This window comes from Aspergillus sydowii, assembly GCF_001890705.1.
Source record: "Aspergillus sydowii CBS 593.65 unplaced genomic scaffold ASPSYscaffold_1, whole genome shotgun sequence".
Taxonomy (NCBI): Eukaryota; Fungi; Ascomycota; class Eurotiomycetes; order Eurotiales; family Aspergillaceae; genus Aspergillus; species Aspergillus sydowii.
In genome coordinates, this window is record NW_024467859.1 from 5,060,252 (window position 1) to 5,076,245 (window position 15,994).

The window sequence follows — 15,994 nt, forward strand, 5'->3', positions numbered from 1 at the left end:
AGCGATTCGCTCGCTGTTCCTCACCAGGTTCAGTCCTCCGCCAGCGAAGAACCGGCAGATACATTGAAGGCGCCAGCGACACCAGAACCCGCAACCGACCCTGCTTTGGCTGCGCTTGCTGGCGATGGCGAGGCCCTTCTGAGGAAGCTTGAACTGCCATCCACCGAGCAACTCCCTGTTTCAACAGAAAATGCTCCCAACGACCCTAAGAATACGAACCAAGAAAACGAGGCATCCACCGCCTTAGAGAGTGGCCCCTCCACGAGCCTTCAACCACCCTCAACAACGGAAGGCACTACGGACAATGCGAACAATAAGGCAGTCGATTCACGATCTCCAAGTCAGAACCGGTCAGTCACTGCTGTTTCTCTTAATAACAAGAACGACAGCTGGTTGAAGAGTATCCTGCGTGCCGTGTTTGTCAATTTCCTTGGTTCCATCTTTGCCCCCTTCCGCCGCCGTGGAAGGGCAAACTGAAAAAGAGATGTTTCAAAATTTGGTGTCGAGTCGAGAATAATGATTTGACTTTTGTTTTGCCTTATATTTTTCGTGGGCTAATGCGATCCAGGGACCTGCTCTTGATGATCGTTATTGCTGCCCCATTTCTGGCCTTCCTCTGGCAGGCCATATATACCCCAGGAAACGCCTAATCCCCCAAACTACATGTTTGAGCCGCTCATTTGATTCGACGTGATTTCCCTGTCTTTGATATCGAAGGACCCGTGTTCCGGATTGCTTATTTACCCTGCTCAACCCATATTATTTCTCCACTCCTTCAGACTGGCGTGCCCATATATCACTTGCTGGGCTGGTTTACCGTCCTGCGCGAGTGTGCAGTGATGACTTGATGTTTATGATAGCTGATGATAATGAAGACCATTGCTTGACCTTAGTCTCCTTCCTTTAAATATGTAGAATTGATTCCTCAATCGCTATCGCCTCACGTGTCTGCCCACCTCAACAAGCTTCACGACCACTACCTAGATTCCAGTCAGTTACTCAATCAAATGGACACTAAACTTTCTTTGCAGAATCTTACGATGTAATCAGTCTTATCTGAGCGTCATTGCCCGACGTTTCTTCGAGTCTGGCTTTCTACGCTCTTTAGCTTGCAGTTAGAAGAAACGCGCGCATTTCCATTCACACTTTTAATCCGCGCAACAACAACAAGCGCTATGCCCTAGAATAGGATCTCTGAGAAATACTTTTTGAATCCTTTGTTTTCATTTCAGCTTCTCGCTAAACACATCTTCGCTTTCACTTTCCCACGACTTTGTGTATGTGAATTCACAACATCCCAACTGTCCAAGGCAAGGTCATCATTCATTCACTGCACATATCCTGTCTGGTCAAGCAATCTGAATTCCTCTTTCACACCTATTCTGCTGTTTCCTCCTGAAAATAGACAAGTAACGACACAGTCCTGTGAAACCCCCAACCCGACTCAGAATCCAGCGTCCTCAACCATGGTAGAGGGCAACGCCTGGGCTCAGATGAAGGCCAAGGAGCAAGAACAGCGACTGGCCAACCCCGACAGAGGTAAATATTCACCCTCTTCCCATCGACACATTCACAAGAACCAAAATAGCCCGGGTGTTATAACGAGACTAACTCGGCTCCAGAGCCAGCATCCAAACCACAGACACACACGTCCTCTGGATTGGACTACGACGCTGAGCTAGCACTTCCGATGCCAAAGCCCAAGCCTCGTGCCGTCCATCTAGAAGAAACATCGCCACCCACCTCGAAATCGAGCTTTTTGAGCATGCCCAACGTCACAAAGAAAAGGTCCACTACTGAGTCTGCCCTACCGAGCGAACGAAACTCGAAGTCTGAAGGCTCCGATAAGTCTGAGAAGTCCGAAAACTCCGCAAAGAAGATATCGAAGGTGGCGAAGCTGCGTTCCAAATTCAGCTTTAAGGATATCGGAAAGGAGTTCCGCAAAGAAATCCCTCCCTTGAGCAGCATGCCCAAATTTGGTGGCGTATGGGGTAGCGACTCCAAGCGTACCTCTTCTGATGAGGAGATCCAGTCCAATTCAGCTCCTAACTTTGACGAGGCAAAGTTGTATGTCCCCAGGGCTAGGAAGGGCGATGTACAGCCGTATTCCGCACCAGCCCATACTTCTGAGTTCTCTGACGCTACCAGCCCAGAAAAAACCTCTGGAGATAGTACTTTGTCTTGTCCCCCTTTGCGGATTCAAGCCAAGAACGGTGACGATGGCACAACTGAAGCAAAGGTTAAACACAGTGCCACGCGTAGTGCTGACGGTGGTCGAGGCACCGCAAGCACACGTCTTGAGGATTTGCTGCATGATCGCCTGTCCCCTCCCGCCCGCACTGGTGAACTGAGTAACACTGGCCAAGCTGAGCTTATCCAAGTACAGAATCGAGTGCCCAGCATGGAAGCGGAAAGTAACCAACCTGCGGTTTCGGTTGCTCCTAACACTCCCCCCCTCCCTCCTAGGGCATACTCGCCGTCGATCTATGATACCCCCAGAACGGTGGCAACAAAGGCCTCGCTGTCTTCATTGTTTGATAAGGTCGCTCAGAAACCAAAGCACCCTTTCATCGTCTCGTCTTCCAGTTACAACCCGAAGGCTTGCGAGCAGCAGACTGATGATCAGCTCTTCTTGTGTCCTCGTGAACCACCAGCCCCCCCTTTACCGACCAGGTCCAGAGCTCGAGACGGACTGAGAGAAAGCCAAAATGGCCAGAGCAACAGTGCTGCCAATGAAGGGCAGTACTTCACCGACGTGACTAGTCATGGCGGGTATGCTCCTCCCCCTCCACACCCAGGATACCAGAACACGGTGACCTTGGAGCAGCAACTTGCATCGCATGTGGACTCGCTCCATTACCACCTCAACACAGCTGTTAACAAAATCGCCAGAACATCTGAGAATAATAGCCACTGGTCAACCGATCAGATTCTCAAGCAGGTCGATGCCGTTTCTGACCTTGTTCGGGTTCTTGATATCCGTACCGCGGCCCATGGAGAGACTATCAAAGAGCTGCCACGTCTCTTGGCAGAAACCAACATTCGAGTAAACAATGCCCAGAAGGAAATGTTAATGGCCGAGGAAAGGGTCAAAAACTTCGTTCGCCAGGAGACAGCTAAACTGAAGAGCGAGCTCACTCAGCTGGTACTGTCTAAGCACGGCTCTGCGGGTATCCAGGCCCAAGCTCATGACTCCAGATGGGAGGCATCCTACGCAGGAGGTCCGGGAGGATTCAGGCCCGGTAGAGATGGCGACAAACGGCTCCAGTACCAGAATAAGAGAAAGCAGAAGCCGATGCAAATGAAGCGGGATGATTGGGTCTCTTCTAAGAGGCCCACTCAGGAAAGCAAACCTGTGCCTGTGCAACAGACTGAAACCACCATAGGAAAAGAGCCCGACGAGCAGGGCCTGAGCAACAGTAATTCATCTTCCACTGCTGCTGTTAACACCCCTGACTCTCAAACTGACGGTGTTGCTACCCCGGCCGCAATGAAGGGAGGCAATTCAGCAAACGATAACGAGGTATCGAAAAGCCCCCAAACACAGGATGCTAAGTTGTTTCGTGTCTCCAGCCCTAAACCGTCCCTAGATCCCAAGCCTGCCGCCCAGGCTAGCCAGAGAAAGGGCTCAGAGAGCAACAGCATTCAATCCTCTTCCATACGTGAGTCTGTCAGCCAATCCCGCAGTATTTTGAGCGGCGAAGATTTGAAAACCCCCAAGAAAAAAGGGGGCATGTTCAGTGGTTTCCGCCGAAAGGGTGATGGTGACAGTCAATCGGGGAACAGGTTTCTTCGCCCACGCACTCCCCGCCATTCGAAGGAGGGTAAGTATGCCAACAGCCAAGAAAGCCAGAGCCCTCGCTTCCCGATATCAGCTCCTATGCAAATACGCCCCGCGGGCATCCCCCCCAATTCGGCTTCACCCGCCCCGTCCGGTACTCCAACGCTTGCTGCCGGCGCTGCGGAACACAAACAGAGGGCAAAAAGCCCAAGCCTAGTTCACCCTGCTCTGCGCAATGAGCATCAGAGACAGATAATGGCTGACCGCGAGCGTACTTTTGCACAGCTCAACCGTCAGGTTCAGACCCCTGCATATGGGCAAGCCCAGGACCACAGCCATCCTTTTCCCGGCTCCCAGTCCCATCACAACTTCGGCAGAGAAGCAGCCTCTTCCTTATCGTCCATGGGGTATGAGCTTCCGAACCCCCCATTTGCGTCTGGAATAGCGAGCTCCGCCTCTTTTCGTGACGTGAGACCCTCCCCCCCTCCTGGGGGCCAACACGAAGGACAGCTACAGTATTTCTCACCTCCACAAGTTCATCTACCACGTACCATTCCTGAGCCCGGACATGGCCACGAACAAGGCCAACTCGACGACATTGAGTGGTACGGAGGTGGCAACGGTTCGATAAACAGCGAGGCGGGATACCGTGTTGGTAAATTCGCTTAATCCTCTTGCTTCTTGCCCTCCCTCGCGTGGATACACGTGTATATTTGACCCAACGGGGGGTAGTGTTTCGTTCTTGGTTGTGTTGGCTCGGTTGCACGATGGTTGTTGATTAGCTTGGTGACGGTTGTTGTCGGCGCGTTGTGTTCTGTTTCTCCTCTGTTGCTGCGTGACGACCGATGGATGACTCGCAGAATGAAGAAGTAGATGTTCTTGAGATATCTACCTAATTATTCTGTTGACGCCTCCGGAGTGGTATCTCAGGCTGGGGATAATAATATGGGATAAGAATATGGATTGGTAGTGGTGGGTGCGAGGGGGAGGGAGTCTTTGTACGAGTACTTTTGTTTTCTTTCCTCTTTTTTCCGGGACGGGTCCAACCAAGTGTTTGGCATTTCTTTCTTTCTCGGCAGCCTGCGACTGAGCGGCAATATGTCTCTTTGAACTGAGAAGTTTATGCTCTCGGCAGAGGATCTAAGTGCTGTTAATCAGAGACCATAATACAAATCACAAAAAAAAAAAAAAAACAAAACTAGGCCATGATATTCAAAGCTACCATTTGATGTGGCGCAAATGATATAATTCCTTTTATCCTCTATAAACGGTGTAAATTAAGCTAATCCCGAGTAACAATCATCTTCTCAATTCCACCAGCAGCTTCCCTGACAGCGGGGCAATAATGAAGCCTGAGCAGCTCTCCCTCCCAAACTGTACCTGCAAAGACATTTGTCGCCTCAAAGTCGGTTGCGTACGGGTTAAAAACACCGTCACCCTTACGCTCCTCACTATACCACAAAGAGGAGATACGGCGCGCGTTGTGTCTCGCAAGCTTGTCGAGAAGTGCAAGTGTCGCAAGAGCTGACTTTTCAGGGACTTGGAGCGAGGCCGTCATTAATCTTTTTGCGAAGCTTGCTAGGCGGACGGGTGGGGGTATGCCATTTGCGCGAGAAATTAGTGACGCGTTGAGGCAGCGGAGAAGGAGGACTATAGGAGTTTGGAAGTCGACTTTTCTTCGACGGATGTCTTGCGGATCGGATGAGGAGGATGAGGATGGGTCTGGAAGGCGGAGAGCGTTGGATGCGTTGGGGTTATATTCGACATCTGGGTTAACTGAGAGGGAGTAGAGGGTTCGGTAGAGGTGTTTGATAAAGAAGCTGAGGTCGAGATGTAGAGCTGCAGCAGCTTTGCTGGCGTCTTGCCCCTCGAGTAGGGCAAAGGCGGTTACGGTGCAGAGGAGAGATTCGCGAGTGGAGTCCCGATTGGTCTTGTTTAGGTCGGCGGTTTCGTCGACCTCGCCATCATCACCACCCTCGTTTAATCCGTCTTGCTCCGCGTGACCGATCAGGTCCTTAAGCGCTTCAAGCAGGTCTCCAAAGAAGTCCTGGTTGATCATGTGGGCGTACTTAGCGAGACCTTCAAGGACGGGGCCCATGAGGTTGGGGACTCGAAGTTTTAAAATACGGAAGTACGTGCCAAAAACAAGCTTCAGAGTTTCTGCTTGATTTTTGTCTCGTGCCTCGTGGGATACTAGGGCGTCTGCTTCCTTCATGTCCTTTTCCACTGCCTTGCGTTCTTTATCAAGCTTGCGGTTTCGTTTGGTGCGAAATTCCTTTTTCTGCTTCTGCTTCTTACCGCCAATGGTGTCATCTTCGTCGTCGCGGTCAACCCTATCTCGTGAGGCTTTTGATGAAAATTCCCGTAGTAGGCGAAGGTGGAGGAACGTATCCAAAACGCTTCCGTGGACTTCGAAGTCCCTCGCCTTCATCATCTTCGAAAGTAGCCGGACCGCTTCTAGGGAGACTACCCCATCATCGTCTTGGGAAAATACATCCTGTAAAGTATCCCGACACTTGACGAAGTCGTCGTCAACGCGCCTCCTCGCCAACTGATTGACAATGATTCTCAGCAGTTCCGCACGGAAGTTGAAATGCGGCACAGCAAGAAGCAGGCTGCACGCGCAATTGATCGCAACATTCTTCATTCCTGCCTCAGTATTTACCTTGTCTTTGGAAGACTTTGTTAGATCCAGAAGCGTCTGAATATAATGTTTGTAGCCCGAGAGAAGCGATTGTTCATAATTCCGGAGTTTTCGCACTTCTTTCGAAACCTTCGCGGATGTTTCCTCCTCGCTCAGCGGTCGGATTCGGTAGCCCGGAATGACGTCCTTATAGATCGCGGCCTGCGCTGCAAGAGCCAGCTTCTTGACAGCGACGTGCGAACCACCCTCCACCATCTCAGCAATGATCTTGAATGATGAAATATGCTCTTCCGGGTCTTCGTTGATAAGCGTCGCTGTTCGAGCAATCTCCTCCTTCGCTTGTAGGATCTGCTGTTTAAGTGGAATCTTGGGCGCCTTCTCTTCACTTTGCTCTACCTCATCCTCGCCGGTGTCCCCATCTTCCGATTCATCGTCGTCAGTCCCCAGAAAACTATCCGATTCTGAGGCCTCAGGCTCGGGCTCGGGCGCTTCAACATTCCGAAATCCTTCTGATGTCTTAATTGGAAGCCTGGTCCTCTCCTTGTCCTTCTTATTCAGCTTGCGAGGCCGTCGTTCGTAATCCTGTTCGAGGTCCCATTCGGCGGCGTGAGAGTAGAAGTCGCCTAGGTTCGAGCGCGAGTGTTTAGAGGAAACATTGTCTTCATCGCCTGGAGGGCTCACTCTTCTCCGCTTGGTTGTCCTTCCAGGAGCCATGGTATCGCTGATCTGGACTGGTGGTGCTTGGGCAATCGGCAACTGATGGTCTCGAAACTTTTTTTTTTCTATTTTTCTCCAGTGCCAAGAAATCCCGCTAGTGTCGCCGATCCACTGGCAGTGTACTCGACAATGTAGGATCGAGACTATGATGCGTACGCTTAGGGACGTTCTTTAAATCGAGGAGTCCGTATTCAATAGTATAAGCAAAAATAGTCAATCTGTAGGGTATTGCCTATAAATTAAAATTAATGCCCTTGGAGGGTGGCCGTGAGTCCCAATTTAGAAAGTGCCCTGAATAGCACGTGCCTAGATCAGTCAGCATCTCCTGCTGTGAGCGGACTTCCCAGTGAATCCAGGTCATATCCTGGTGAATTTAACTGATATTTCTTTAATCTCTACAACATCTATCTCTGCTATTTAGCTGATACTCTTGCAGCTAATCCTTTACTTTTATTTGTATTTCACTATCATCCCCGATTTATCCAGTGGATTATCTGTGCCCCGCCAAGTACCTGCGTTCACCCCGCCATGCCGCCATACTCTTCAGCACAGAAACAGCAAATAGCTCAGTTTGTGAGCTTTACACAAGCAAAGGATGCTGTGGCAACAAAGGTGGATTCTTCGCAACTTCCCTACTCTTTAACCTGTCCTGTTCTGGATACGTCCCTACAACACATCGACTCCGTAAATGCAATCACGTGACGCATATACACTGACGTTTTGAGAACAGTTTCTGAAGCAATATCGATGGAACACCGAAGAAGCTATTGATGCGTAAGTTTGCCAGTTTACCCCATGTCGTCGCTTCCTCTCGCCCCAGCCAAGCCGGGGGAATGCATCAACACCAGCCTTGGGGGTCCTTGCGTAGATTTGAAATCCGCATCATACTAGGCGTCCATTGGAGTGAAAATCAGTTATGAATCAATGTCAGAGACAGATCCTCTTCACGTCTCTGGTCCTGCTATTACGAGGCTCTCATGTAGCATACCGTTTCAATCCCCGCTTGATGCAACTCATGAAGTGGGCTATCTTCGACCAACTACGCCATAATCTATCCCGCCTCAGAGGCGTCAACAAAGCGGCGGAATCTATACATTGTTTTCGTATCATGTCGTTTACTGGCTCTCCTTCTACTAAGCTTGGCTTGGCTGCCTATTTTACCGAATCAGTGCGAATAAATAGTGCCATGAATATCCGTTACGATGTTCTTTTGAGACAGTCTGTGGTTGAAAACGTTTGAACAACTCTGAATCACTTCAAAACCTCAAACTCGCGACCCTGATGATGTTGATGCACTAGCGCACCGGAAGCTATCCTACTTCGAATACATTTTCTGCAGACAAGCTATAAATGGTTCCACGATTCAGATGCTAACAGTATTATTCAGATACTTTCAGAGTCCCCAAGCTGCAGCAGGGACAACCCCTGCCATAAACCAGATCTTCGATAAATACCGAGGTACTTCATTCTGCCCGAAACAGTCACTCTGGCCTTATGCCTTGGACAATGATCGTGCTAACCGCAAGTAGATTCACCAGAGGAAAACCCAGATACTATCGGGATTGATGGCGCCATGCGTTACCTCGGAGACATTAACGTCGAGCTGGACGAAGTAACCTGTCTCGCCATCGCCGAGCTCCTAAAATCCCCATCCATGGGTGAATTCACTCGCGAAGGCTTCCTAAACGGCTGGAGATCCGTTCAGTAAGCAATCATACCCCAACAATTACACTCAAATACAAGCTAGAGATATCTGTCTGACTTAAACCAGGTGCGACACCATCGACAAGATGGCCGCCCATGCTTCCAACCTCCGCGCACGCATCCCCACAGAACCTGACCTCTTCCGCCGTGTATACCGCTACACTTTCCCCCTTTGCCTGGTCCAAGGCCAGCGCAACCTTCAATTCGAAATTGCTGTCGAACAGTGGAACCTATTCTTCACTACTCCGAAGGGTGGCGTCGCCTGGAACACCGCCACAACTCCCTGGTTAGACTGGTGGATTGAATTCCTTGAGAGACGCGGTAAAAGACCCGTCAACAAAGACCTGTGGCAACAGGTCGAGGTATTCATGCGCAAGAGCCACGAGGATGAGACGTTTGGATGGTGGAGCGAGGATGGCGCGTGGCCCGGGGCGCTGGATGACTTCGTTGCATGGGTTAGGGAAAAGAGAGGCAATGGTGAGGGTGCTATGGAGGTTGAATAGGCAGAACTGTGTATGAAGCCATGAGACTGAGAAATCATGGTCTAAAACGGTCAATTTCTGCCTGTTATTAGTCTTTTATGCTGCCCAACGCAGAAGCGAGCAAGATATTGTGAAAGCAAATTATAGTCTACTCTGAATCCAAGAAATGGACGGCATTTTCCTGCATTGAGGCATAGTACGTACAAATATGCTCTTGGAATTAAAATACAGGAAATGCACCAGGAGGCATTATAAATTCAAAACTATGTATGAAGATTGGCTAGGCCAAGACCGAGGGTGTAAGACAGAAAAAAGAACCATTCGTCGTAAAAGGATAAAAACATATCTTCGTCTAGTAGACGGTGATAGATCTGTAGCGATTTGATCCGGCCAGTATATTGTCGGAGTCTCAAGTGTACAAAGAAAATGCGGGGATGGAATAGGGATATAGTTTTGGGCCGAGGAATGTGGGGGAAGGTATTTGGGTTCAGGGTCAACAGTCATGATAGCGTCATGTGTTTCTTAATAGACGATAACGGAAAACATGCCAGTATCAGGTACGTCGTTCGTCATGTTCTGTTCGACCGATTGGAGGTATTTGGAATGTGAGAGGGGCTTGAATCCTCTATCGGTATTCGGGGCCACCAGGTCCCTTCTCGTACTCGCTGCCGGGGCCGCCACGGCGCTGGTCGTAACGCTGCAGAGAGTTAGGTAGGAAGAAACCTGTTGAATGTTAGGGAAGACGTACCTTTCGCAGGGCTTCGAGACGCTTTCTCTTGGTGTGGGTGTTAACGTAGGTTCCGATGAAGAACCCGATGATGTTGAAGAAAGGCACCCAGGTGTGCTCAGGAAGGAACTTCTGGGCGAAGGCCAACGCCAAAGGCGACGTGATCCAGCTGACCTTCATGACAGGGAAGAAGCCGGCCTTGACGGTAGCGCGGACCTGGTGGAAGGTACGGGCGCCAGCGATAATGGCCATTGACGTCAGGTAGACGACGTTTTGGATGGGGGACACCTGAGCCGCCGCGGTTAGGAGGCTTGCTGAGAGTATAGGACAGTTTCTAGGGGAAACCATGTACGTACAATCAGGTTGCTGGCAAGAATCTGCAGAACCTTGGCCTTCAAGCTGGTGCGACCTGAGAAGATGCGCTGCAGAATGCCGACAAGAAGGTGACCCAGAGGGGCACTAATGAACATGCCGTACAAGAGCATCTTGGGCACACGAGAGCTGAAGTAGTGGCCATGCTTGCTCACATCGTTGGCGAGGTATGACGCGAGAAACTCTTGCGCGGAAGAGAGGACACCGGAAGTCAGCATCTTTGTGCGCAGAGGGTTGTTTTGCAGCTCTCGAAGGTACATCTAGAGGCGGGAGATCCAGTCAGCGTCCCCAAACACCAAATCCTCGACGACTTCCGCAAAATGGACTTACGGCGAGATAACCGGTTTCCGCGTTGCCTCCAGTCAGGCGTTCGCCGACCTTATGCGCCAGCTCCTTTGATTCTTTCCGGATTGATATGTCGCCCGCAGCGGCCGTGGCGGCATTTTGGGCGTCCTGGAACTTTACCGACATGGCTGCGGCGGTAGAGGAGCGATTAAGAGGGAACCTGCAGCGATCAGGAAAACGCGGTGAGCTTGGAGAAAGGCAATGAACGCAGAAGCGCGATGGCAAACGATGGAGGAAGGAAGATGGAGCGATGAAGACGTGGCGGGTCAGGGACGAAGAGGGAAAAATATGGGGTTTGAGTTGGTTGGGCGAATAATAATATAGGACAGGGGTTGGTGTTTGTTTATGGAGTGGCTGGACTGGCGCTTGACAACAGCAGATCGGGAGTCCTGGAGCTTACCGAGGTTGCGAAGCGGAGTCAATTGGCGGCGCTGGCCGAGCCTGGGCGGTGCGTGGCGGTTATAATAGCTCTGCACGCGTTTTTCAAACCACAGCAGAGGTAGAGTCGTTCTTAAGTCCAAGAAAAGACTCCAGAGGGTCAGAAATGTGGTCTGGGGCTGAGTGGAGGGAACTGGCAGGTCGGCCACGAGGCCGGCAGATGGTCGGTCGTCTTATATTCCGTCGTGCGGCTTCGGACTCCGCCGACTTCCAAATTGCCGTCTCGGTAGATAGTATGTGGACATCGACGTCTTGTACTGTATTTAAGCCTGCCTGCATGGGAATAATGATGCAATGACTACAAAACTCACCACACATGACTTCTCTCTTGGAGACCCGGCTTAAAAGTATGCAGCGCCTGGCTCTTTATGCCCAATGGTGCCTCAGGCATACATAAAGGCGCAATTGCATTAGAAAAAGACATGCCCACTACAAAGTATTGGCAGCCAACTGTGAAATAATGTGAAAGTTATTGGAGGGTCAGATCCCGCTGTGAAATAGCTTGAGCCATAGCAATGTATTTTGCTCAATCGCTCACATGGAGTCGTATGGAGTGGCACCAGAGCGTTGCGCCTGGGTGTTGCGCTGAAGACACGCCGAGAGACATTCACTCCTGATGGCCCTTACAATGTTTACATCTTTCGAAATTCTTTTCAAAACACTTCTCTTCGCCGGATGCTTGCCTGGGTATCCTAGTTGCGATGGATGGCGACGACCTGGGTTCCTATCCAATACTGGTAGGCGTGGTGCCAGACACGGAGCCTGACATGACTTCTGAACGCCAGGAATCACTTGATACGACTGAGAATATGATTTCAGACATAGAAGACGCGCTTCAAGCAGAACGGGCTTTTTATCGGCCGCTTGCTATGAATCCTGTGGTTCCGCAGCCTCGTCAGGCCGTCTATGAAGATTACTGCTATCACAGTACGGTGACGCGCCAGTGGAGAATCAATGCATACGAGACATGCAACAATTGTGGCAGGATACCGTTCCTGCGCTGGTTCTACCTCTGCACTGAAGACACCTCAGGTTATACAGGCCCGCTCGACCAGTCCGGTTCGCTTCTTAGCGAGTGGATAACGGAGGCAATTCTTGAAGGGGAATACACCGACGCACAGAGAGACAAGTTGATTGAACAGAAGCTAGGGGTTCTGGATATGTGTGAGAAGGAGAGGAACATGTATATGTCCACCCCCCGGTTCAGTCACAGCCAGGAAGCTGAGTTCCAGCCCGAATATCATTCCGCAACACACCAGGGCCGAGTCACTGCAGAAGCCGGACCGAGATTCATCCAACCCCAGGCAGATTCACGTCCTGTTCGCTGCCAGTTCAGAGCATGTCATCACTGTGAGCGTAAACTCCAAGAACGGACCTGGCTTAGCCTCAATGCGATCTGTGACGATCCGAATGCCACACCTCTGAATGACTGGGACTTTTGGAAGACACCAATGTCGGATGCGAATATTGTCAGAAACCTCGGTCTACACCCTCCCAAACCTCCCCCAGTGCCACCTCATCTTTCCCAGTACGGATACAGTGTGTCTCAGCGTCGTCGCATGAGACGGTGCTACAGACAGCACATTCCGGGGTATGAATCGTCTCTCATTGTTGCCCTTATGAGCAATCTCTCAACGATTTGGGAGGTAAATGAGGAGATGGAATCCCGCACAGCTGATGTTCGTATTGAGATAAGTCATGATCTGTGCGCCGAACCGCTTTGATCCATCGGCTGCGTCCAATGATACAGAACGTGGGGGTTTGGTTAGCCGTGATAGAGATGAAGAGGACGGTGATAGTGATGATCTCTATTCTTGAAGTCCGCTGGAACGTTATCTGGGTTCTGAGTTATGAGACCACGACATACACGATGCCAGAAATGATTGATGAATCCGATATCCAACCTGTACTTGTTTTTGCTTGGAGGCATGGTCGACCTCGGTACAATTTGGAGGGTAGAAGTTGGTGGGGGGTGGGATTTAGGTGCTGTTGCTATGCAGTTTGACCTTTCCTGACCTCGATAATCAAATTACATTTTCGTAAACATTTCACCTCGCATGAGGCACCCGAGCCGAGCTGAATCAAATAAAGAAGGAACGAGTATTCGGGAGGAATAAATAAATAAAAAGTGATAAGCTGTCGGTTTCTGAATCTGAAGGTGACGGGAGCATTCCGAGCCTCGGCACCAGACCGAATCGGGCCAACCGCTTGGATTGTGATCAAGTCGGCAGATCGGGAGACTCCTTTTAATTTCTCGACCCCCGTCGATCGTGGGGGATTCGTTGATTCTTATTTCTTTTCATGCCAGGCCCAGGAAAGCGCCCCGAACTGGTCGGTTTCCTCCAACTCCAACACCATGGCGGACGACAAAGCGCCCAACACTGAGAAGCCGGTCCCCGCCGGAGGGAACTCACATCCAGTGACGACCACAGAGGCTGCCCAGCGCCGGTTGCTGGCAGCTCTCAGGACAGTTGATAAACTTAACGGGCGTCTAGATAAGTAAGGCAATCAATCTGAGCTGCACAGGTTCCCGACATGGGCCGATATTAGCCCTCATCCGTTTCTATATCTCGCTCGCTGCTTATAGCTCGTTCTCTTGACTAACAAAGATCTACTCAATAGACTTGTGTCTACAGCATCTGGTCAGGAACGAGCCTTCGCCTTCGTCCAATACGTTTCCCACGCACTACATCACACTCTCGCATCCGCACCCTGGATCGCTCTTCAGACCCGACTTGGCCTGCTCGCGCGCCTCCGATCGGGTTCCTCGGCCGAGAAATCGTCATCAACACCAGCACAAACCTCCCCACTTCTCACCCTCGCTGGACTCATGTCCCAAGCCCGGTATACGCTCCGGCTACTTGGACTACCGCCTCTCATATCCTGGGCCTCTCAAACGTTCAAGTCTCCTCCGTCCGATACGATAATGTATGTCCTGACTCTGCTTCAAATCGTTTCGAACCTTATCTACCAGTCGCTCGAAAACGTCTCATTCCTTGCGACCCAAGGCGTGATCCCGAAGCGCGTGATCGACCGATGGGGCGGTGCTGGTAAATTGGGGCTCTGGAGCACTAGGGGTTGGCTTGGACACATCCTTCTCCAGTATTTTGTGTTGTGGAGGGCGAGAGAGTTGCGCAACAACGCCCAGGCCGATGGTGCATCGAAGGAGAAGCAGGCGGAGCTAAACGCAGAAGTCCGAGCTTGGAAGAAGAGCCTCGTGAACAATGCTTGCTGGACGCCGTTGTGCCTGCACTGGAGCTTTGAGGACGGAATTGGTTTTCCGGGGCATCTGGTAGGATTTGTGAGTTTCGCGGCTGGGGCTTGGGGATTCTCGGACCTATGGGCTTCTACGCTGTGAGCTTTCTTTTAGTCAAATTACTGTCTTGTATATATTATGGGAATTTGTGCTCTGTAAGTTTTCTTTTCGACGGATCCTTTTCGCAGATAGATTTTTAGACAACCCGTATTGTTTTCTCGTTATGCTATCCAAAAACATGTAGTTCAAATTGCAGCACGGACGCTATAAAATAAGAGCAATAGTAACTCTGCTGGAATATTGTGAACTCAGCAGACGGATATATATGAATCAACGCACAGTTCAAGAAGCAACAAATATCCCCAGGAAACGTACCCTAATCATCGTCGCGGAGTCTTTCCAGCTTTTGATATTCCACGATACCTTCATAGAGCCGATGCTCTAGGAAGTCATCTATAGGCCAAAAAGAGCTTCCCATAGGCGTCAGGCCATTTTCGTTCGAATTCCAAACGAAAGTTCCCGCATCGACTGACTTTTCGCATTTAACATCAAAAAAGGAAATCTTGTCCATCTGAGATACTTGGACCTGGACAGCGGCGAATACCATTTGTTCGAGTCGTCCAAGCTCGTTCTCCTTAACGACATTACGTTGTTCTGAGGTCAATCCAAAAACGAGCATTCCCTCTACCACGTCGCTCGGGGAAGATGATTCCATGATAGTCGGCAGACCAGCTTCCCCCTTATCTGAGAAATGGTAGAGCTTGTGTAACGGGAGGGTTGCGTAGACCATATCGACCTTCTCGGTTTCACGCATGTTTGCGAAGTATTTGAGGACTCTAGGGATCATCAAATGGCCGTAGACAAAGATCGCGGGCCTGTCTGAGCTTTTGATAAGCTGTCTGAGATCGTCGCCCATTAATGGGCTTCTCTTGATCGCATCGTTGAAATCCTCTGGATACTCCGGTTTGCATTCCATTCGAGGTACCATTCCTTCGGGAAGCTGTCCGCAAGGTCTTCCGGTCCTCTTAATACTTCTGGCAAGGATGGTATTAGTTCCAGAGTAATATTTAGGCCTAGGTCCAGTCGGGTTGGCAAGATGAGGTCAAGACAGCGCGGGGAAGCCTTGTTGAGACTCTCCCTTGCCTTGACGTTCTACCTAGACAGGTCCGATAGGCGAAAACTTCTCTTTCGAGGTCTATTAGGGTCATGCTTGAACGGCACACTCAAAGCAAAGTTTCAAAGGTTAGCTGACTGACGGAAACCATACCTTATGGGAATGTTTAAAAGTCATGCCAGCCGCGCCACCTATTACAAGGCCACGGGAAAAAGAGCCTTGCGAGGCACTTTACCCAGAAGCCCCCTTTGTCTGTTTGGTGTTTTCAGTGCGTTTATGAAAACCAGGGCACAAAAAGGCTTGAACCATGGAGGGATAGGTTGCCTGGGAACCTCAGGCACCAACTACCTGCGCTGGGCGAGAGGCTCATCCATTGCCCAGGTTGACGCACCCCATGGTAGCCTGCAGTCCAGG

At 50.6% G+C, this 15,994-nt stretch overlaps 8 protein-coding genes across 8 annotated transcripts; 5 read left to right on the forward strand and 3 right to left on the reverse strand.

The window, feature by feature from the left end:
• Positions 1 to 1,119: 1,119 nt before the first annotated feature.
• ASPSYDRAFT_194260 (uncharacterized protein) lies at positions 1,120 to 4,450 on the forward strand (the record flags this gene model as incomplete). Its single annotated transcript, XM_040843688.1, has 2 exons — positions 1,120 to 1,593; positions 1,629 to 4,450. Exons 1-2 carry the CDS (start codon positions 1,467 to 1,469, stop codon positions 4,448 to 4,450), a joined length of 2,949 nt encoding a protein of 982 aa, XP_040709031.1. The 5' UTR covers positions 1,120 to 1,466.
• A 613-nt stretch (positions 4,451 to 5,063) lies between these two features.
• On the reverse strand, positions 5,064 to 7,139 carry ASPSYDRAFT_54553 (nuclear export protein Noc3; the record flags this gene model as incomplete). Its single annotated transcript, XM_040848869.1, has 1 exon — positions 5,064 to 7,139. The coding sequence occupies one exon, from the start codon at positions 7,137 to 7,139 to the stop codon at positions 5,064 to 5,066; it is 2,076 nt and encodes a 691-aa protein (XP_040709032.1).
• A 565-nt stretch (positions 7,140 to 7,704) lies between these two features.
• ASPSYDRAFT_40030 (uncharacterized protein) lies at positions 7,705 to 8,848 on the forward strand. Its single transcript, XM_040846005.1, has 3 exons — positions 7,705 to 7,754; positions 7,873 to 8,600; positions 8,672 to 8,848. Exon 2 carries the CDS (start codon positions 8,059 to 8,061, stop codon positions 8,380 to 8,382), a length of 324 nt encoding a protein of 107 aa, XP_040709033.1. The 5' UTR covers positions 7,705 to 7,754; positions 7,873 to 8,058; the 3' UTR covers positions 8,383 to 8,600; positions 8,672 to 8,848.
• On the forward strand, positions 8,318 to 9,443 carry ASPSYDRAFT_377611 (DCN1-like protein). Its single transcript, XM_040845566.1, has 3 exons — positions 8,318 to 8,600; positions 8,672 to 8,846; positions 8,914 to 9,443. Exons 1-3 carry the CDS (start codon positions 8,510 to 8,512, stop codon positions 9,347 to 9,349), a joined length of 702 nt encoding a protein of 233 aa, XP_040709034.1. The 5' UTR covers positions 8,318 to 8,509; the 3' UTR covers positions 9,350 to 9,443.
• A 510-nt stretch (positions 9,444 to 9,953) lies between these two features.
• Positions 9,954 to 10,898, reverse strand: ASPSYDRAFT_85201 (Mpv17/PMP22 family protein; the record flags this gene model as incomplete). The annotated part of the gene is made up of 4 exons (XM_040851487.1): positions 9,954 to 10,025; positions 10,077 to 10,343; positions 10,412 to 10,687; positions 10,758 to 10,898. 4 exons carry the CDS (start codon positions 10,896 to 10,898, stop codon positions 9,954 to 9,956), a joined length of 756 nt encoding a protein of 251 aa, XP_040709035.1.
• A 611-nt stretch (positions 10,899 to 11,509) lies between these two features.
• On the forward strand, positions 11,510 to 13,311 carry ASPSYDRAFT_40033 (uncharacterized protein). Its single transcript, XM_040846006.1, has 2 exons — positions 11,510 to 13,053; positions 13,115 to 13,311. The coding sequence occupies exon 1, from the start codon at positions 11,912 to 11,914 to the stop codon at positions 12,932 to 12,934; it is 1,023 nt and encodes a 340-aa protein (XP_040709036.1). The 5' UTR covers positions 11,510 to 11,911; the 3' UTR covers positions 12,935 to 13,053; positions 13,115 to 13,311.
• Positions 13,312 to 13,472: 161 nt separating this feature from the next.
• ASPSYDRAFT_40035 (uncharacterized protein) lies at positions 13,473 to 14,675 on the forward strand. Its single transcript, XM_040846007.1, has 2 exons — positions 13,473 to 13,709; positions 13,833 to 14,675. Exons 1-2 carry the CDS (start codon positions 13,567 to 13,569, stop codon positions 14,566 to 14,568), a joined length of 879 nt encoding a protein of 292 aa, XP_040709037.1. The 5' UTR covers positions 13,473 to 13,566; the 3' UTR covers positions 14,569 to 14,675.
• A 167-nt stretch (positions 14,676 to 14,842) lies between these two features.
• ASPSYDRAFT_85204 (gamma-glutamylcyclotransferase family protein) lies at positions 14,843 to 15,442 on the reverse strand (the record flags this gene model as incomplete). The annotated part of the gene is made up of 1 exon (XM_040851488.1): positions 14,843 to 15,442. The coding sequence occupies one exon, from the start codon at positions 15,440 to 15,442 to the stop codon at positions 14,843 to 14,845; it is 600 nt and encodes a 199-aa protein (XP_040709038.1).
• Between the last annotated feature and the right edge of the window lie 552 nt (positions 15,443 to 15,994).